This window comes from Bubalus bubalis, chromosome 4, assembly GCF_019923935.1.
Source record: "Bubalus bubalis isolate 160015118507 breed Murrah chromosome 4, NDDB_SH_1, whole genome shotgun sequence".
NCBI lineage: Eukaryota > Metazoa > Chordata > Mammalia > Artiodactyla > Bovidae > Bubalus > Bubalus bubalis.
In genome coordinates, this window is record NC_059160.1 from 146,988,976 (window position 1) to 147,010,753 (window position 21,778).

The 21,778-nt window shown below is 55.1% G+C and overlaps 1 protein-coding gene across 6 annotated transcripts in view; it reads left to right on the forward strand.

Moving 5' to 3' along the window:
• The window catches only part of CDH23 (cadherin related 23), a 436,720-nt gene that overhangs the window by 311,113 nt on the left and 103,829 nt on the right, over positions 1-21,778 (forward strand). For all 6 annotated transcript variants that reach the window (XM_025284698.3, XM_044942219.2, XM_044942217.2 and 3 more), the window contains 8 exons: positions 2,774-2,886; positions 4,137-4,244; positions 10,583-10,772; positions 11,079-11,224; positions 13,891-14,110; positions 15,772-15,924; positions 18,243-18,356; positions 21,063-21,211. In XM_025284698.3, coding sequence (XP_025140483.3) covers positions 2,774-2,886; positions 4,137-4,244; positions 10,583-10,772; positions 11,079-11,224; positions 13,891-14,110; positions 15,772-15,924; positions 18,243-18,356; positions 21,063-21,211 — 1,193 coding nt within the window. The remainder of the gene's footprint in view (positions 1-2,773; positions 2,887-4,136; positions 4,245-10,582; positions 10,773-11,078; positions 11,225-13,890; positions 14,111-15,771; positions 15,925-18,242; positions 18,357-21,062; positions 21,212-21,778) is intronic.

The window sequence follows — 21,778 nt, forward strand, 5'->3', positions numbered from 1 at the left end:
AGAGTCTTCCACATGGTGATTCGGGGACCCAGACTCCTTCCATGTTGTCACTCCAGGGTCACTGCAGAAAGGAAGAGGGAATGTGGGACATTGTGCAAGGAGATGTTTATGGGTCAGACCTGGAGGTAACAGTCCTCACTTGTGCCCACATCCCATTGGCCAGAACCAGGCAATGGACCTGCCAGATGCAAGGAAAGCTTGGGAACATCATAGTCCCTGGCCTGGCAGCTCCTCTCCAGCAATCATTCTGGCCTGGGAAGGGAACAGGAATCTTTGATGGACACTGGTCATCCTTGCCATGGGCGGTCAGTGGCCCAGCAGGGCATCTAGTCTTCCTGTTATCTGTGCCTCTGTGCTCCAAGTCTGCCTTCAGTCTCTTTCACCCCCACTTTCCTGGAAGCTCGGGGAACAGATGGCTGGTGCTGACGTGTACAAAGACTTAACACATCCAGGGCCAGCCTGCGCCTCCTGTTCCACCTCTGACAAAGTCGGTGCGTCCCTCTGACCTCTCAGAAGCCTCCACCCTCAGGAAGTCTGTGTTTCTGGGGAGTAATGTCATTAAGGAATATTAAGCAGACACTCAGCACTGTTCTAAGTGCTCTGACCAACATCACCACCACTCTGAGGTAGGTCTTACCTTCACGTCATCCCTGTTTTCCTTACAAGGAAATTGAGGCAGAGGAGAGGTTAAATCACTGGACTCAGGATTCACAGAGCCTGAACTTCTGACTCCAGAGCCCAAACTCTCAGCGCTCTGTTCTCTAAAGCCATGTAGAGCTGTGTGCCGCCCCCAGATACAGTGGCGGGCACACCGACCTTTCAGCACCTACCCTGCCTCCCCAGCCAGGGACTCCATCTCTACCCTGGGGCCTTTAATAATGACTTGGACATTTTCTTGCTGCCTTAACACGGCTCCTTCAGCTCCAAAGGTGTAAGCGTTTTCCTCTGAGCGCCTTGGTCAAATTAGCCAGGCCCACTCCTCAAAGGTGGCCTTAATTGGATCTAATTTCCCAGACAGGAGGAGCCATCTATCATGCCGACAAGTTCATGTTTAAAACTTTTTAGAGATTAATTTCTTCCTCACCCTGCCAATTAATTGACACCACCCCAGCACGGAGTGTGGCTTGGCAGGCAAACGATTGCCAGGCTTTTGTTCCTGGCCTTAGCACCTTCAGAGCCCCGGCCCCCAACCCCAGCTTCCTTATCATGGCAGGAAGGGGAAATATGGGAGTGGAAGAGTCCTAGGGACCACTGGCCCAGCTCCCTTATATTATGGTAGAATAAACCAAGCACAGAGAAACTAAGTAACCTGCCCCAGGTCACACAGCTCAACCAATGGGGATGGCACCCAGTCCTTGCCCTCGGAGGGCCCTCACAGTCCCTTGGAAAGAAATGAGCATTTTCTGAATGTTGGAAACTTCACCTATAGTTATTTAATCCTCACAAAGCTCTGATTTGAAAGCATACTAATCTGTTTTAGATGAAAAACTGAGGCTCGAAGAAATTAATTAACTTTCCCAGGCTAAGCTCCTGGAAAGGACAGTCATCAGAAGTCACACCTGGACTTCACTGTCCTCAGAGCACCGGCTCTCTCCAGTGGCCCTTGTGAGATGATAGGTGGCCGGTTGCCAGACCGCACTGAAGCTGGCTTGTGCTGCCTCATGCCTGCTCATGAGAACCTGCTCATGAGTTATGTACATCTCTTCCCAATCCCAAGTTCAGTGCTACCGAGTGGGTAGCTTCAAATGGGCCCTGCTGGGAATATTTATAACCAGGGAAATCAGCAAATGCCCTTTTTTCCCTTTGGGGATCCAGCTGTCAAGCATTTACTGTAACACCACTACCAAACAACTTCCATATCTTAGTTACACCAAAACACAGAGAAAAGCCAAAAGCAGACTGACAAAGATTATGTGGTGGTGGTTTAGTCGCTCGGGTGTGTCTGACTCTTTTGCGACCCCATGGACTATATAGCCCACCAGGCTCCTCTGTCCATGGGATTTCCAAGGCAAGAATACTGGAGTGGGTTGCCATTTCCTTCTCCTGGGGATCTTTCTGACCCAATGAAGATTATAGTCTATTTTAAATGTTTATATTTAATAGAATAACTTATTTATACACTAAAAAATTCAAAGCATTGTTACAAGGTAATTAAGGAAACTATTTTATAGCTATTAATATTAAATCTCAACCCACTATAGGTTGAGCTGTCTAGAATGAGCCACGCATTGGAACATGCCTGAAGCACTCGGCGTGTTTCAGTCCTGTTGTTGTGTTTCTGTAACCAAATGAATAAACAGTGCCAGATGCCTTTCTAAGTTTAGAACCAAATTAATCCCATATCAACCCTATGAGATGGGCCCTATTATTGTTCCTTTGTAAACAGATGGAGAAACTGAGGCACGGGGGATGTAGGTAACTAGTTTCAGGTGATAAAGCCAAGGAAATAATGTCTGCAGCCTAACTGAGAGGTACTTTGTGACTGAGCTTGAAGCCAAGTGACGCTCCTGCCCTGTTTTCTAGCCCCTAATCCCATAATCTGTCTCAATCTCCCACATCTGAAAATGCCTCCTCCTCCTGGGGTTATACTGCCCAGCTCTGGGATTCAGGTTCCCAATCATGGCTGCTGTGCCCTGTGAGCACTGTCTCACCACCCCCTGTTGACACAGGTCACTTGATCTTGCAAGCATCTCTCTCACTGCGCTCTCCCTCCTTCCCCATTCCCTCCCTGGCCCACCCAAACCGTCTCTCACGCACCCTTCTCTTATTGCAGGTGAAATTACCACCACCTCCCTGCTTGACCGTGAGACCAAGTCTGAGTACATCCTCATCGTCCGGGCAGTGGATGGGGGAGTGGGCCACAACCAGAAAACTGGCATCGCCACTGTGAGCATCCAGCCAGCCCCTGCCCCTAGCTCCCCACTTGCCAGCCAAGCTGCCAGCTCCAGCTCATCTTCAGCTTGTACCACTTAGGCCCCTGGACACTTGTGTCCTGAAGCAGTGTGAGGCCTTGTGGGCATGGAGGGTGGCAGGTACCATTTCGTTGTCAGCCAAGTTCAGCCCTGGGGTCTTCGCAGCTAGGGGAAGAAAGACATGGGGGTGCTTGGGAAGAGCAAATACTCTCTCCTGCCCCCAAAGACCAGCTGGGCAGAAGGCATGAGCCCCATAACTCCCTCCCTACCCTGGCACCTACCAAGATACAGGAGAAAGGACTGCCAGGAAGAGCAGCTCAGAACAGGAGGCAGGGCCCTGAGGGTTCCTGGGGGCTGTCACCACCCAGCCCTGCCTTGCCGTGCTGAGAAATGATGCCCCGGTTTCCCTCCCATGAGCAGGTAGGACCCGTGAAGCCCACAGGCCCACCCAAGGCCTTCCTGCCTCTGAGAGTAGAAGCTAGAGGAGAGCCATTAGAGGGTCCTAACTGAGCTCTTTGCTGCATTCGCTGCAGAGGAGGGTGGGGTGCGACATTCATGCTGTGGGGCAGGAAGAGCAGCTGACAGGCCCCTCCGACCACTCCCCTCCTTATCCTCCTTTGCTCTCTTGCAATCCATCTGGAGCCCTCTCTCCTCAGCCCTCACCCGATCCACAGCAGCTGCCCCCATTCTTACCCAGCCAGAGGGGCTGGGGGTGCTGTTACTTGGCCAGCCACTTGGCAGAAAAAATCCCCAGTGCTTTATTCAGTCCTGAGAGGCCCCTGCTAATAGGACTCAGAATTCTATAAATAATTTACCTGGGTGGCAGGTGAGCAGAGAAATTGCTTGGCTTGTAGCTGAGACTAAAAGGGGATGAAGCCCTGTGGATCCTATCAGATGTCCCACCGCAACCTCCCACACCCTGTCAGTCACCTTCAGCCAAGACCTGGGGTGGACAGAATGCGTCCCGAGTCGCAGGGACCATTTCAGGGGTCATTTCATCCATTCCTCTGTCTCCTAATGGGACAGCACCTAAGCTCCCCAAAAGGTCTAGGCCCCCTCCTGTTCTTGAAAGCCCAGGATCTCTCCTGAGGCCCCGAAAGTGGGTGGAGCTGGTGGAATTAGTGCCAAGGTGCCCATAGGCGTCTGAGTGAGTCCCCAGCATGGGCACTGTCCTTGCACAGCTCAGCCAGGTGCATCCCACAGTGCCCCCTTGTGGCTTCACAGGTGAACATCACCCTCCTGGACATCAATGACAACCACCCCACCTGGAAGGACGCTCCCTACTACATCAACCTGGTGGAGATGACCCCTCCAGACTCTGACGTGACCACGGTAAGTGGTGGCGGGGAGCAGAGCGTCCAGGTGGCCGTTCACTGAGTGTCTGCCTCTCCCACATGAGCCCTGTGGGCCAGCCAGCGTGGAGCTGTTTCTGAGGCAGCTCTCGGAGCAGAATTCCGGATGCTCTCTTGCGTGGTGAAAGATAGCCAGAGTTGGGGGAAAGCCCTCACACAGTGCTTGGAGACAGCAGGCTCCAGACTTTGTCAAAAGGAGCAGTGGCAGCCCAAGGACAGTGCCAGAGGGGCTAGGGCTGGTTCAGATCCGGGTCACCCTTACCCTGGGACCCCAGGACTCTGGCCACCCCCTTGGGAGAGCCCCCAGCCTCGCTTGGCAAGGCACAGGAACCCCCCTTCAAATCGCACAAGCTTCAGCCCTTCCCCCATCACCTTCCTTCTTCCTCACTTCTGTCACTTCAGCCTTCAGTCTGGATCAGCAAGCCCAGGGCTGCCCCAGCAGGGGGCTCAGAGCTCACCCAGGGACTTTCTGGTTTGCACAGGCTCCTAGGTGTGCTGCGTGTGGGGATATGGCTCAGGATAGGGTGTGAGAGACACAAGCAAAAAACCTCAGGGCATCCAGAAAGGAGAGCAGTGCCCTGGGGAAGCTGAGGAAAGCTGGGCTCAAGCATCCCACTCGCTATGTGCTGGGATTCACATTTATGAGGCTTTCTTTCCCCCTCATGCTTGTACCCCATTTGGCCTCATTCAGAGAGCCTCCTGCCCCAGTGTCCAGCCCCACAGACACCAGCCAGCCCTGTGATGGACACGATCCTGACAGATCATATGCTCAGACACTCAGTCATGTCTGTCTCTTTGCAACCCTGTGGACTGTAGCCCACCAAGCTCCTCTGTCCATGAGATTCTCCAGGCAAGAATAGTGGAGTGGGTTGCCATTTCCTTCTCCAGGGGATCTTCCTCACCCAGGGATCGAACCTGGGTCTCCTGCATTGCAGGCAGGTTCTTTACCAACTGAACCACTACGAAAGTCCCCATTTATTGAACGCCTGGGACATGCCAGCTGGTGTGCTAGGTACGTCTCACGGATTCTCTCACCTTCATGGGGATCCCACATCATGGCAGATGGATTCCTTGCTTCCACTGTACAATAGAGGGAATGGAGACTTAGTGTTTGCGGGACTTGCCCAAGATCACAGAGCTAATGAGATAGTAAGAGATCATGTCAGGACTCAAACCAGGGTCTGACTGACTTTGAAACTACCTGACCCCTGCCCCTCCGCTGGCTCAGGGGTGCTCTGACAGGTGGCCCAGGTCCTGAAAAACTGGAGAACTCGGGTGGGATGGGAGAAGGGATGGTAAACTTTCATATCCAGTTCTTCAGGAAGGCTGCCCCACCCTGAGGGCAGGCAACCTCAGACTGGTGATGCCTAACCTCCCCACTCCCACCCTCATCAATCACAGGCAGTAGTGACAAGGTCTGCCAGGTCTCGATGGAGGAAGATGTCAACCTGGAAGGAAGGACAGAAAGAGAAAGAGGGAGAGGGGTTGGCCATCACGCCTGTCCTGTCTTCCTTTCTACATCTTAATGATACGAATGACTCTCAACTCCGGGCGGGATCCCCTCCAAGGGATTCCAGTAGGGTGCAGGATCTGGAATCTGTTTTCTCAAAGTCCCAGGTTGAGGAATCCTTCCAGCTCAAAGCCAGACTTGGCAACCACTCCCAGTTCCAATGGGCACTCTCTGCTGCCACCTCATGGACACTAGGGCCCTAGGCCAGGATAACCCCAGCCAGAGACTCCAGAAAGCTGGGGCAGAATGCCCACCTCTGAACACCTGTCTGGTCAACTCTTATGTTTGCTTTACGTGTCTGGGAAATCTCTCCCAGAGGAAACTGAGGGGAGAGAGTGGCTGCGTGGGGCAGCATTCGGGGGCGCCGTTAGTAAAGAGTCTGCCTGCTGGCCAAAGAGTAGGTCTGCTGGGCCAGGAGTGTACTTTGTTGGCTCTAGCCGTTTCCCAGATCAGCCCCAGTAGCCTTCTCTGGGTCTCCAGCCTTTCCTCACATCCTCCGTGCCGTGGCAGGTATGGACAGTGGGCCAGGGGCCTGCTGCCCAGCGCTGTCTCAGTCTCCAGGAAACCCCCACAGGCCTTCAGTGAGCACCTACTTAGAAGGTGCTCCTACTTAGAAGGAGCCAGACTTGGCAGGCTCAGGAGTTCGGGATGCAGCAAGTTTCCTCTCTGCCTTCAGGGAGCTGCGTGTCACTCTGAGGCTGAAACTCACCCCTGGTTCCCATCTCACCCTGTATAAAAGCCAGGGTCCTTCCTTACTGGACCTACCTGGCCCACAAGATCTGCCCCACTTTAACTCTGGGGAGAAGGACATGTGAGTCCACCCCTCAGTACTGAGTAGACACAACTGTCCACAGCCACGGGTTTGGGGCACCTCAGGTTTTCCGTGACTCGTGGTAGTGTTTGAGACCTGAAAAAAAAAAAAAAAGTTACTCAGAATTTCAAAAAGAACAGAGACAGAATTAAAGCTTGTTATATTAAACATCTGCCACATATGTTGTGACAACTTTAGAAATTACAATATTTAAGGTGTATAAAAATTTCATTGCATTTAAGGACAAGTTGTAGGCTTGATTTTCTAGAATTCTGGAGAATTTTTTTTTAATGTGACGATTTGTCAGGACTCCAGAAATCAAGAAGCCCATACATTAATTGAGCTTGTTATAGTAAAATAATTTCAAAAGGAATAGTCATAAAAATTCTTTCAGATTTTATAGCCGTGAAATATGTGTATGTGTGTATAAGTGGGTATATTTTAAGACCTTCTAGGGGGCCCCCTGGGAACTTCTAAGGTCTCATAATGGCCCTGAGTGAGGTAGGATCTGTGGCTGGGGTTCGAGAAAAGTGGTCTTTAAGGAGGGAACAGCTCACCCAGGGGTGACATCAGGAGGAGGTGATATTTCAATGGAAAAGAAACTCGCCCACCTTCTGACTCATCTCCCACCCGCCTTTGCACACCCACCACACACCCCCAACACACACAGGACTCTCAGTTTCCTGAGCCTGCTGAATTCCTTCCCGCCTTGGAGCCTCTGCACAAGCTCTTCCAGCCCCAGAGGATGCCCTCCCCTTCCTCTACTCCACCCCTCCCCCACATCCCGACTCTTCCCATGGCTGGCTCATTCTCCTCCCTCTGTCCCAGCTTAAAATGCCACCTCTCTACACTCCATTTCTTTCAGAGCTGACTCTTTAGGTTGTTTGCTTATTAAGAGGCAGTGTAGCCCAGTGATTAAGTGAGAAGCCTTTTCTGCTACCAAAAGGTCTGGGCTCTAACCCCAGCCATACCACTTACCAGCTGTGTGACCTTGGGCAAGTTACTTAACCTCTGTGTGCTCCAACCTTCTAAGTAGAAAATGGGGATAAAGTCTCCACTTCCTAAGACTGTGGTCATATTTAAAGAGTCCAAATACACAAAATACACTGGCCCACAGTGACTGGTCAGCAAATGAGAGCTGTTGTCTCCATCAGCTGCCTCCCCTGCTGGAATCAAACTGTCTCATTCACAGTTGAGCCCCAGCACCTGGCACAAGGCCTGGCACATTATAAGGGTTCAGTATTTGTGAATGAGAGCTGTTGATGGACTTGTTCAACTTTCTTCCCCATCCTACCTAGCACCCCCCTCCAAAAGGTGGGGTCAGGTCTTCCTCGTCAGAGGGAGATGAGGGCATGTGGCCTGGGACTTTCCCAAGGGCCCCTCTAGAGGGGGCCCTGGGCACAGCTTCTAAAGCCTGAAGTGCAGGGTGATTCCAGTGTTTTCTTTCTTCAGAGCAGGGTGCAGACGAGCGTGTGCTGTGTTCCCTTGCACTGGGAGCTGGCCAGGCGCGTGTCTGGTGCCCCTGTGCACTACACCTGCGTGGGCATGAGCTTGCAGAGCGGCTGTTCTCTGTTTGCAAGTAAGATTTTGGCCCAACTCTCCCTCCCGCTCCTGCAGCCTCCTTCAAGGACCTGGCTGATGGGCATTGATTTAGAGCCTTTCAAAGCCCTCCAGCAAAATAAAGGAGAGGGGAGAGGGAGAGAATTATTCCCCGTCAGGCCAGGAGAAAAATGACGGGCGTGAAATGGGAAATAAATGAGGGGAAAGTGGTGAGATTCTACACAATCGCCCAGCAGGGAGCTCACGGGAGGGGTCCCAGCCCACCGCCTCCTGCTGTGCCCCTCCACCATCCTACCACCCAGGAGTGGGCCACAGGGCCAGAAGTCAGGACCCACCTCAACCATGGTCCTTTGGAAGGAGCTGCCCAAGATTCCCCTTCTCTAGCACTAGGGGATAGGAGAAGGTGTATCAGCACACTCAGCAACAGGCTAGTGTGCCTGTCCTAGAAAGGGTGTTTCAGCTACTCTGTGCCTCAGTTTACCAATCCAGAAAATGGGAATAAAAGCTATCTCCATCCTCTACCTTGAGAGAAGCATTGTAGAAGCAAAAGGCTTTCTGGTCACCTCTATCAGTGGGCTGACTACCTGGCCAAAATGATAACAGGAGAGCCTAGGGGACAGAGCTCTTGTTGTCAATACAGAGGTGATTGGGCCCCCGTTATAGAGCCTGGGGAAACTTAGCCCCATGCCCACAGCACAGTGAGGGCTCCTCAGGCCTGGAAGGCTGAGGCCACCTCCCTGCCCGCTGGATACACCAAGGCTGGGAAGGGAGGAGATGGGCTGAGCAGGTGGGGTGGGAGTAGCGCCATGTCCCACTCTCTGAAATGAAAAAAGACCTGGATGGTTTGGAGTCAGAGCCAACACTGGCCCCTCTCCCTGCCTCCCTGGGGCCTAGGGGCAGACAGGCGCCCTCGGCAGGACAATCCATCTGTCTGTTCTGGTCTAATGGCCCCTGAGATGCCTCCGTCTGGGGTTTAAGCCAGAGGAGGGACAGATTCTGCTGCCAAAGCACAAAAGGCCCCACATCAAGTAAGATGAAGGAGCTGACAAGGCCAGGCTGTCATCCCCGAGTGTCCTGGAGTTAAGAATGACACCGTCCTGATGCAGCCCTGGGACTGCAGTCACACCCCGTTGATCTTGTCCATCCTGGGTGCAGCTGTGGACTCCACAGTACAGGGTCGGGGTGAGCTGACGGGTGGGTGCCACTGCTCTCCTGGGACCCTACGAGGCCTCTAGGGTGGCAGCTGGGTCAGCTCCACGGCCAGTGCTGTGTGATACTGAGTCTAGCCCAGGCCTCTCTGAGCTCTGCTTTCCCCTGTGGGAGGTAGATGGTAGAGGAGTTCCCTATGAGCAGAGACTGGTGGGCATAGGGACCTGGGAGAGAATGGGCTACAGGGTTTGTTGCCCTGGACTAGGTCAGCGTTGAGGTTGATCCCTTCATGGAGTGGGGCTTACAAGTGGGATACCACAGTGGGGCTGGAAGGTTAAAGGGGCCGTAGTGTCTGGGGCCCCTGTCCTAAGACCTCCCCCTTCTCGGATATGGCATCCCTCGCTCCAGGGAAAGTCACCCCTCTCCCTCCCCCAGGCCCACCCCAGCCCCAGCCCCATGACTGGCCCCAATTTACTGGGACCCACTCTTCAAACCGGGGGGCTTGTCCATGGCTCCTTTCCCATGCCCCGTCATTCTTGGTGTCACAGAGTCCTCACAATCTAAAGCCCCAAAGGAAGGAAGAAAAGATTCGATGATGAAGGAGCCAGATCCCCAAATCCGGAGTTTCAGATCCTTTCAAAAGATCAGCCAAGGATTTGGACTCCCCAGCCCTCCCTGGCCCCCACCCTGAAGAATTCCATGGTCATAGGCTACAGGGCCTCCCTGCTGCCCCAGAAGCCCATGAGCACATTAACCCCACTTGTCTGGAAGGAGGGACACCGCCAGTGTTGCCTGCTAGAGGGATCTAGAGCCACTTCCTGGCTGGGAGACTTAGGGAGACTCGTCGTGCCTCGTCTGTAAAGAGGGCTTTCTTCTAGCTGTCCTCCTCCTCACACTGCTGACACAGTAGGTGGAGAAGGCCTGTGAGGTTCAGGGAGCCCCTTCAGGCTGGTGGGTGCTAGGTATCACTGTTACAGTTCAGAGACTGCGGCTTAGGTGGGGAAAGGAACTTACTACCTAAGACCGAAGCTGAGTGGGTAGAGAAGCCAAGGAGCCCTAAATTCCCACTGTGGTTCATCTTCTGAACCTCCTGCCTCCCAACCCCTAGAGACACCCCCTGCTGAAGCCAGGAGGGAGACCCAATGCCTGAGTCTGAGCCAGAATGCCTCCAGTGCCCAGGCAGTGGGGTGCCCAGCATGGGAGCTCAGACAACCGGGGCAGGCAGCCCAGGCCACAGAGAAACCTTCCTGGGCTGGGCTCAGTTGAAGGACCAGTTCCCCCCCGGCAGGTGGTGGCCGTGGACCCAGACGTGGGGGAGAACGGCACCCTGGTGTATAGCATCCAGCCACCCAACAAGTTCTACAGCCTCAACAGCAGCACAGGCAAGATCCGCACCACCCACGTCATGCTGGACCGGGAGAATCCCGACCCCCACGAGGCGGAGCTGATGCGCAGAATCATCGTCTCTGTCACGGACTGTACGTTCCCCTCATGCCTGGGCTGTGGCCCCTGACCCTTGGTGACCTGGGGACCTCCCCCAGTGCATGTCCTCTGGCCGTCCCGGGGCCTGCCCAGGAGGGTGGTAACTTCATCATCAAGAGCGGAGTGACACCCACCTCCCAGTTGTGACCGCCAGAGCACCCTTGGGGGCAGAGCGGGGCTGGGGTGGAGGGCCCAGGCTGCCTCCTGGAGGGGCGGCTGGGATGGAAGGCCTCTGAAGCGTCTTTCTCCCGCTCCCTTTTTCTCCTGCACCCCGCTTGCCCCTCCTCTCCGTGGTCCCCCAGGTGGCACACCCCCTCTGAAAGCCACCAGCAGCGCCACCGTGTTTGTGAACCTCTTGGACCTCAATGACAATGACCCCACCTTTCAGAACCTGCCTTTTGTGGCCGAGGTGCTTGAAGGTACCCCTGCAGGGGTCTCTGTCTACCAGGTGAGTTTCCCTCTCGTGGCCCGAGATCCTGCTCTCTGTCATCTCCTCACTTCATACCCACCTGCCAGCCAGGGAGCAGTGGGTGCTGTGTGTGCCCAGGTCGCGATGGGCACTTGGCATGGGTGAGGGGCAGCTGAGACAGGACACAATCCACTCCAGGCTTGGAGAGCCAGTGCCCTGAGAGATGGAAATGGAAGGCTCCCTGGAGGAGGAGGGGCTTGAGTTGGGTCTTGAAGGAAAACGCCCAAGGAGATAGATAAAGGCTGAGGGAGGGAGGCAGGGACAGAATTCTGGGAAGCCAAATGGCTTTCTCAGAGCCTGACTGTGATGGTCTGGCCCGAGACTCTCAACACTTCATGCCTTAGGTGGTTCTATAGGTGGTTCTAGGACACACAGAAGGTCAGACGAGTGTAGCCCAGACATTCTGTCTCCATGGGCAGCCCCCTCTTCTGTAAGCCCCAAGGCAGCCCCACATGGTGGGTGGGATCCCTCCACTTTTCAGGAGACATAAAGAGACTTGCCCAAGTCCCTGTGGCCGAGAAGAGATGGGCCTGGGCCTTCTGCCTCCCACTTCACCACCCTTCTGTTCGGCAGTGGGGGGCGAAGGTTCAGGTTCAGGGGAGGTGATGCCCTAATGGGGCTGTTTAGAAACACTGAAAGGCCCTTGAAGTTCAGAGCTGGGCTTTGGAGTAGGCTTCCCAAATCTACCACCGATGTGCTGGGTGACTTGGAGCACCCTGTTTAACCACTCTGGGCCTGTGAAATGGGGATCAGAATAGTACCTGGCTGGCCATGTTGTGGGGATCCGATCAGACATATGTGTAAGCAAGCTGGCACTCGGACTGCAGGAAATACACAGCAAGTGATGTACTCATGACGTGTGTGTCTGTCACAAGGGTTTCTACATGAGAGACAGTGGGATCCCATAGCAAGGGGTTAGCCTGATCCCATTCAAAGAAGGCAGGGCTATTGGTCAAGACTCCAGAACGGCTCACCTTGGCCATGCCCTGAAGGCCCGCTGTGCTTCAGTTTCTTCATCTATAAAAGGAGATTAAGGTTCCAGGGAGCATTCTCTCTCTCCAACAGAACCTTCTCCCCAAACCCCCAGCAGGGGGAGCTGCAATCCAGGAAACTGCAGCCACTCCCTGAGGAGGAGTCCCCCCCAAATAGGAGGGTGGAGCCTCCAGACAGGTTCTCCTCTAGACTCACAGACAAGAGAGGGAGGAAACGCCCAACGGCACAGCTTCTGAGTTTATGGAGGAACTGGCTCAGAGTCATGTGAAGATGGTTGGAGGAACTGGGAGTGTTTAACTGGGAAACTGTCTTTAGATACAGAAAGGGAAATGGAAGTCGCTCAGTCCTGTCCGACTCCCCACGACCCCATGGACTGCAGCCTACCAGGGTCCTCTGTCCATGGGATTTTCCCAGCAAGAGTACTGGAGTGGGTTGCCATTTCCTTCTCCAGAAAGAGGGCTCTAACTTAAGCTGTGCAGTTCCCCAGATCCCCCTCTACAACCTCAGCTAATAATGATTTCTGCTGAATGTGCAGAAGAACTTTCCCCAGGGATTAGAGCTGTGCAGATAAATTAGAAGTAGCGAGTCCCCCAGTGAGGAAACCACTCAGTCTGAGTCTGGATACTCTCTTCTTGTCCGGCTTGTTGGAGGTAAATTAGACCAGATGACACGAACGTTGACTTTCCATCTTGAGCCATGGCGCGTGCGCTAAGTCACTTCAGTCGTGTCCAAGTCTGTGCAGCCCTATAGGCTGTAGCCCACAGGCTACTCTGCCCATGGGGTTCCTGGCAGGAATACTGGAGTGGGTTGCCATTTCCTTCTCCAGGGGATCTTCCTGACCCAGGGACTGAACCCACGTTTCTTAAGTCTCCTGCATTGGCAGATGAGTTCTTTACCACTAGCACCACCTGGGAAATCCCCTCAATCCTGGGCGTCTTGGTTAGATCCAAAGCTCTCACTTTAACTGTTTTTGCACATTTTTCCTCAAATGTCTTGAATCTTCTTCTGTAAAACTTTGAACATATCAGAGTCCTGAGTCAGGACCTCTCTCATCAGCACTGGAGGTGCAAACGGTAAGAGTTGGGAGCAGCCTAAGGACTGAGAGAAAGTTGGCCTACATGTGTCCTCAAATGACTTTTAAAAACCAGTTGTATCATCTTATTTTTGTTGTCTTACAAATAGAAGAGACCATGGGAGGGAATCCTTCTTATCAAGCATTTTGTGTAGTTGAGTTCCACATAGTTGAAGGGGTCTGAGCTGTTAACAACTGCTCCTAGCCAGCAGTGTGAGAGTCAGGGGTGAGGGAGACCCCTGAGTCTGGAGAGGGTCCTGGGCCAGCTGGAGTGAGTCTGGAAGAGCTTCCTTCTGAGGAGAGCAGGGTTTTGAAGGAAGAAGGCTGTAGACCTGGACACTTTTTCTGGAAAGCCCCTTTCCCACCTCTCCCACCCCCAGCCCCACTTGTCGCATCTGCATACCTTTCAGCTCGGACAGGCTGACCCCCGTAAGAGCATCTGGGAGGCCGCATCGTGGGTAGTGGCCTGGCCTGAGGCTCTGGGGTAGCAGCCGTATCATTGGGAAGGAGGGGGCACTTCTCGGGGGGTGCGCTTCAGTACCGGTGCCCACACCTCACTCCAGCGCCGCCTCTCCCCCAGGTGGCGGCCATCGACCTGGACGAGGGCCTGAACGGGCTGGTGTCCTACCGCATGCAGGTGGGCATGCCCCGCATGGACTTTGTCATCAACAGTAGCAGCGGTGTGGTGGTCACCACCGCCGAGCTGGACCGCGAGCGCATCGCCGAGTACCAGCTGCGCGTGGTGGCCAGCGATGCAGGCACGCCCACCAAGAGCTCCACCAGCACGCTCACCATTCGAGGTGAGGGGGCGGCGGGCCTCCTGCTGTGCTGAGTGCATGGCATGGGCCCCGGGGCAATGCCAAGCTGGCTGGGAGCCCATGCCGGTCACTGCTGTCCACTGTCCAGGCAGCACAGACTGCCTTGCCGATGGGCATCCTCTTCAGTTGGAGCCATTCGACATAGCCCGTCATGTCTCCGCCAGTTCAAAAATGCCAGCAGGGCCTTCTCTCTACCTGGTCACTGACTGCAGGGTCCCAGAGCCCAGGAGCAGTGACCTGGCCACACTGCTCAGGGCCCCCAATTTGATACCAGCAGCATCAGAGAGGGTTTGAGCAGGGGGTGGCACCCTCGGGGTTACAAGCAGGCAGGGAGGTTCAGAGCTCTTTGTCTTTGGAAGACTTCCTGTTTGGCGATGTAAAGGGAAGCTTCCCTTCCTGTATTCAGGGAACGCCTGAAATTGCTGTGGAAGGGCAGCGCCTGGGAAGAGGGCAGCTGGGATTCCCAGACTCCCTAAGATTTCTCAGCCCCTGGGGCCCTCTCGATAACTCCCACTGTCTCCACCCTCCAGCAAGGCAGAGCCAGGCTGAGGAGGGTTACTATTTCTCACCTACTGGGACTGTATCTTTAATTTCTGGGACAAAACTTGGACGTGGACATGAACTCTTGCCAGGGGGCCAGGAGTAATCCCAGGGAAATTAGTTCAGAATGCAACAGGCAGGAGATGGGCTGTTCTCTCGGATACGCCTGGTCCCGTCCTGGCTCCTGCTGGCCTCCGTGGGATGGGGAGTGGGTAATAGTTGGCCTGGCACAAACGTTCACCTTCCTTAATCATGACCCAAGATGATGGAGGCTAGAGAGAGCTGAACATCCACTCTCTCGTTGATCCAAGGCTTGGGGGTTCCTCGTGCCAGTTTGATGACCCATGTCTGTGCCTGTGATTGACAGGGCAGATGTCAAGCCCTCTCAAAGAGGACCCCAGATTTTCATTTTCCAAGACTCCGCAGAAACCATGTCATCCCATGAGCTGATCATTTCTCCCGGTGTTACCGCAAAGAGGAGCTGAAGCAGGGTGGGGCTCATTTCACTATGAAGGTCATCCTAGGTCATCTGCCAAAGGAATGGGGGCCTGACGTGCAGAGCTGCAAAACAAATCTGTAAGGGAAATTAGACTTCAGGGGCTAGTTCTCAAAGCCAGCTACTTTCCCTGGGATAAACTGGGGACAGGCCTCCCCAAGACCCCCACCCACCATTCTCTCGCTGTGTGACTTTGGACAGGTCATTCAGTTCCTCTGAGCGTCCTCATCTATATAGTGTGCCGAATGATGGGTGCCTAGTGAGGATGCTATGAGGGCCCCTGTGGTCCTGTACAGGAAGCGCTTAGCCTGGGCCTGGCACCTGGGGAGAGCGGAGGAATGTGACGACTGTCATCACAGCCATTGTCGTTGTTAGGCACATATTGGAGCCTCTGGGGTTTCGGTGGCATGAGCTACAGGAGGGGGCAGAATCTCTGTTCAGCTCTGTCCTGGCCCCAGCAGCCATGGGGGCCCTCGGCCCATGACCAGCAGGTGTTGACTCCTAGGAAATGTGTTTCCTGTTGGTCTGTGGCATGAACTGCTGCCTTTGGAGCTGGCAGTTTAGGGTGGAAGCCAGGCCTAGCCCTGAGTGCCGACTCTGCCCCCAGTGCTGGATGTGAATGACGAGACGCCCACCTTCTTCCCTGCCGTGTACAATGTCTCTGTGTCGGAGGACGTGCCACGGGAGTTCCGGGTGGTCTGGCTGAACTGCACCGACAGCGACGTGGGCCTCAATGCTGAGCTCAGCTACTTCATAACAGGTGCGGCCCTGCCTCCCCGCCCCTCAGGTGAGCAGCCAGCCCGGAGTGGGCGCGGGAAGCGGGGAAGCTACTTCATAACAGGTGCGGCCCTGCCTCCCCACCCCTCAGGTGAGCAGCCAGCCCGGAGTGGGCTCAGGAAGCGGGGAAGCTACTTCATAGCAGGTGCCCCCCTGCCTCCCCGCCCCTCAGGTGAGCAGCCAGCCCGGAGTGGGCTCGGGAAGCGGGGAAGCTACTTCATAGCAGGTGCAGCCCTGCCTCCCCGCCCCTCAGGTGAGCAGCCAGCCCAGAGTGGGCTCGGGAAGCGGGGAAGAAGGGGTAGGACCTGCACTGGCCATCAGCCTTTTGCCCCTGCTGGGGCCTCAAAGATTTGCTCTTGACTTTTCCCAAAGGCTTTGCACCTGGGTCCCTCTGGTCTGGCTCTCTTGGTGGGGGTGGGGGGAGGGGGCGGGGGGTGGGGGGGCGCGTGCCTTCTGTACCTATTGGATGATGGGGGGTCTTCCTGAGGTTTATTCTAGAGGGTGGTGGAGCCAGTGACTCCTGGGGAGAAGCCTGCCCCCAACTCCACCCCACATCAGGGTAACAAAGCAGTGGCTAGAGGAATGTGGCCTAGCCCTTCCCAGGGCGCCTTTCACTCATGATGAGACTTTTCATCTGTTTAGAGACAAATAGTTTAGATATCTCTGAGTGAAATAATTTTAGCTTAAAAGTGTCGAGTGGCTACCACTTAGAGAGCTGTGGAGAAATGTCATGAGGCCACGTCCTGGCTCCACAGGAGGAAGTGAGCTGTGACCGATTAGTGATGTCTGCAACGGCAGTAGTCTTGGTAGGCGGTGGCAGACATGCTATGTATTAGCCATTCCTGGATTAGAACAGTCTACCAGTGTTCTTCAGTCCGTGGCCCACCTAGAGGTGCCAGGGTGCATGGAAGAGAGCAGGGCAGTTCTTTCACATTCCTCAGCCCTTCCTTCAGCCATTTTACTGGCTCAGTCTTTGCTCTGCCCCTGGCCTGCCTGCAACCACATTACACACACACTCATATGCACACGTGCCTGTGCACACACCAGCCTCCCTGACGCCTCTCCCCAGAGTAAGGAATCCCAGGCTACAACCCACCCCCAGCTTGCTGCCACCCAGGTGATCTCCCAGGCCTCCACCTCTCCTTTCCAGATCCTTTCCCTCCTTTCCCTCCCTGAAAGAGGCCCCACACCTTCAGACCAGCTCCTTGCAGGTTGTTCTCAAGACTGCTCTGGAAAAGGCTGTTATCAAGACCCCCACGTGGCACCAGCCATGGTTCAGCCTCCAGCATTGCTCGCGTCTTAGTTCCTCCCCTGCCCCTTGAAGCCAGATTGTGGCCCTTGTAGATGGTGCTTCAGACACTGGGAAGCAGGTATTAGAGACTCGGGGGACAGAGTGCTTTCTCCAGGGGCCAACCATGTGAGGGCAAGGGAGCAGCTGGTGGCAGCCTCCAGGGTGACTTCCCGGAGCCTCAAAGTGGCCAGTCCCTGCTGACCTGAGAGCCCCCCAGCCATAGGCTTCTCAGATCTTAATTTTGCATATTCTGCCAGGCGCTGCACAGCATCCCAAACCAAGCTAGCACAAGCCCAGTTCAGTGATGCCCTCTGCTGCCCAGAGGGCCACACTGCCTCCCAGCTGGCCGGGAAGGGTCTCCACACTGTTCTCATGGAGTCATTTCCACGTTTGTCCTGTCCTCTCCTCTCGGAGGGGAGACCATCCCCCTTCCCACCTGGCCCAGAACTCAGGAAGACTCAGTAACGCTTGTCTCCTGTCCGCTTGCCTCCACTCTTTACTCCATGTAGTCTCCGGGAGTCCCCACTCAGAGAGCCCAAGACCACTCGGCTGACCCCAAAGTCCTCAACCACATATAAAAGCCCTGACCCTTCTACCAGACAGGCAGGTGGCAGAGTGGAGAAGGACCTGGGTTCAGGAACCAGACTTTCCAGTTGGAGTCCTACACCCCGAGTAGGTGACAGTACACCATAGCCTCACTAAAGCACCGCTTTCCTGCTCTGTGAAGTAGCCACAGCACAAATGAGATGCAGCGCCTGGTACACAGTAGGTGTTCTACCAGTGTTAGACTCTCAGGATTTCAGGCATTCGGCCCTTCACCCAAGCCCACATAGGCAGGCCCACGCCCTCATCAGAGCCCCCGAGGACCTCCCCTCCCTGGTAGTGTTGAGTGGACAACACAGCCTTTCACCCCTGGACCAGCCCTGTGGTGTCCTGGCTCAGAAGCCCAGCTGGGTGCCACCACCCTTTCCCTGGTTCCTGACCAGTGCTTCATTCTCTCTTGCCCGCAGGTGGAAACGTGGATGGGAAGTTCAGCGTTGGCTACCGCGATGCCACGGTGAGAACAGTGGTGAACCTGGACCGGGAGACCACAGCCACATACACGCTCGTCCTGGAGGCCATCGGTGAGCACCAGCCCACCCACCGAGCTTGCGTGGGTGCCCTTCCAGGAGCTGGCCTTGAGGCAAAGGCTGTGCCCCGGTGACAGTGGAAAAGGGGCAACCAGATCCTCAGCATAGCAGCATCACCTTGCCAGCCGTGAGGCTCGGCGCGTGGTGCTACGTGCAAGATGCTAAGATGGTGTGGTGGGGGCTACGTGGGGGCCAGACAGGAGACCAGCATGTAGACAAATCACTGCAAAACTAGAACAGAGCAGGAAAGGGTGAAGGGATGGCCCAAGAGTACAAGCAGCAAGGGTGGTGGAAACATGCAGAGGGGGGTGATCAAGACAGGCTACTTGAAGGAAGTTGCCTCTGGGAGTGCCTTTGGATTAATTAGGACTATTAGTGGCAATTCTTAAAATAAACTAGTTTCAGCAGGATAGGCTCACAAAACTGCACTGGTCCACAGCGAGATGGAGCTTTAACTATTGACTGGCGTTGGAGCTCAGATGATGCCACAGGCCTCAGTCTCTCGGCGTTGGCTGCCTCTGCCCCCTGTGTGTGAGCCCCATCCTCTGGCTCATGTGGTGACAGATTCTTGCTGCAGTCCCAGCCTTAGTCTGAGTTCCCTGAGCAGCAGGGAACTGGCACTTGTATCTTTCCCAGCTTCCCCAGCAGAAACCCTCAGATGAGCTCTGATTAGTTCCATCTGTCCCAGCACCTGTCTCTGAACCCGTCATTACGGCCAAGAGGGGGTGTAATGTGCTAGTTAGTTGGGTCTGTCCCTGTCGCTGGGGGACCTGTCAGACCCACCTGGAACCCCAGGCCTCAGAGTCAGGAAGGGAAGTTTCTCAGAGGGACCTTCGGGGTACAGACTTGGCTAAGAGAGCAGGATAGTGCTGATAGAAACAAGACATGCTGCCCACCACCTTGGAGACCACATTGGGTTTCCATATGTGGAGAAGCAGGGAGGGCATTTCAGGCCTGGATTGGAAGATGGGAGAGAGCTCTGTGTCTGGGTGTCCCTTGGTGGGGGGGCTATGATCAGGTAGGGCCCCTTGTGGAGGCTAAATGTTAAGCTGGAAGTTTGGTCTTTGGTTTCCAGGCAGCAGGGAGCCCTTGAGGACACCAGATGGCAAGAAGGGTGTGATGAGGCCTGTGTCCCCCAGACGCCCCTGGTGCTCACAGGAACGCCCTGTTCAGTGTTTGCAGTGATCTCAGGGTGAGAGGCAGTGAGCTCTCTGTGCCTCACTCTAGCCAGCCTGCAGTCGCTCCCCAGCATCTCCCCCGTGCATCTTCCCTCTGCCCTGTCCTCCCCCCATCCTGGAGTGGCCACACCACCCTCTGGAGGCCCATCACCTGCCCTGGGTTCAGCCTTTGCATGAAGCACTGGCGAGGAGGAGAGGCTGGGGCCATCTATGGAGCCTGGCAACTTACATTGTCCCCAGACGGGGCAAGTAAGCAGTACCCCTGGACAGTGAGAGGTTGGTCCCGGAGAGGAGCTCAGGAGGACAAAATGACCTACCTCAGGATAACTCACTGACCCCAGCAGTTCGGCAGCTGGCTTGGGAAGAAGGACAGAGTCACCCCTGGTCCTCAGCCAATACCAGCTGCCCGTACTCCTCCCTGGGGTGACCGCCCTTGCCCGAACACGCAGCATTGGGCACAAGAAGGATGACCCAGCCCTGGGAGGGTCCTTCCAGGAACTGAGGGGGCAGAATCCCTGAATACTTAAGGCTTAGAAATCAGGCAGAGCCCACATCACTGAATGCAGAGGCCCAGTCCATCCTGCAGGCGTGTTTGACCCATCTCATGTTTCATAAGAAATGATAGTTAGTTTTGAACATTTAAAAGTCAGGCGATTTTAGTCAAAAGCTCAGATGTTTGCTTTCTCTTGAGGAATCAGAACATCTAGTGTCCCTGGGCCCCATTCTGCCTGTCCAGTGTGGACGGGAGCAGAGGAGGCTGCCCCGGAGGCAGACCCGCCCGGGTGTGTGCCATGGACCTCACCCTCCTGGCCCCAACAGCAGTGGGGTTTGTCATCTCAGTCCCTGTAGCTGATTCCTAGGGCTGTTGAAACACATGATCACACTGTTGGTAGCTTAAGGAACAAATTTATTTTCTCACGGTTCTGGGGGTCAGAAGTTCAAAATTAAGGTGTCAGCAGGACTGCATTCCCTCTGAAGGTTCTAGGGGAGGGTCCTTCCCCACCTCTTCCGGTTTCTGGTGGCTCCAAGTGTCCCTTGGCTTGTGGCTGCAGGACTCTGGTCTCCACCTCCAACTTCACATGGCCTTCTCTTCTCTGTGTCAAATCCGCGCCCTCCCACCCCCATGCCTTTCTCTTGTAAGGACCCTTGTCATGGGATTTACAGCCCACCCAGATAATCCAGGATTCCTCCTCTCAGGATCCTTAATTACATCTTCAAAGTCACTTTCTCCCTGTCAGGTTACATGTACAGGCTCCCCGGAAGTTGCAATAGGTGTATCTTTCAGGGACCACCATTCAATCTACTCCATGCCTCAGTCACCTCCTCTGATAATGCACCCGCTTGGCAGGCTTGTTGTGAGGATTGAATGAGTTCTTGGGACATGTTAGATACTGTTAGTGTTGTTCCTAACCTAGAGAAAAAGAGCCACCCCCTTGCAGAGGTGGGGGAACAGAGTCTGGCTGGCACCTGGGAGCGCGCCCCTCAGGCAGCTGCTAACACCACCCTCCTCGGCCCCCCACAGACAACGGCCCCGTGGGCAAGCGGCGCACGGGCACGGCTACCGTGTTTGTCACCGTCCTGGATGTGAATGACAACCGGCCCATCTTTCTGCAGAGCAGCTACGAGGCCAGCGTCTCCGAGGACATCCCTGAGGGCCACAGCATCGTGCAGGCAGGTGACGGCAGGTGGGGGCGGGGGAGGCAGGGCCACATTCAGTTCAGAGCATGCGCTCAGTGGCCTTGCGGCAGGATGGAAACAGGGGTCAGTCCAGCTGCTGCTCCCAAGTAGCCAGTGCTGGAACCAAAGAGGGACCCAGGCTCCCTCCCTCCTGGGAAGAGTAAGTCTCCAGGTTATGTAACCCAGGATGGATGGGCCCAAAACAGAAGGCCTTGGCCCTCCTCTTCCCCCCTCCCTCCATCCCCCACAGGCCTCTCCCCACCCCCTACTGCACCCAGAAGGCCCTTTCAGAGCAGGAGGGAGCTGGAAACGTCACATTTCCCAGAAAGGAGGAGAGAGCCACGGCCCAGCACAGCCCAGAACAGAGCTGCTTTCACAGGGCTCTTGGCTGAAGCTCCCCTCTCGGGAAATAAACAGGCACAAAAAGAAAGGGCTCCTTTGCCCGAGGAGCAGGAGCTACAGCTTTGGGCCTCGGGGGAGGAAGGCAGGGACCTGAAAAAGGAGGATGGGTGCCCTCCTGAACCCTCCCTGGAGGCCTCAGTTGCTGGGTGGGGAGGGAGG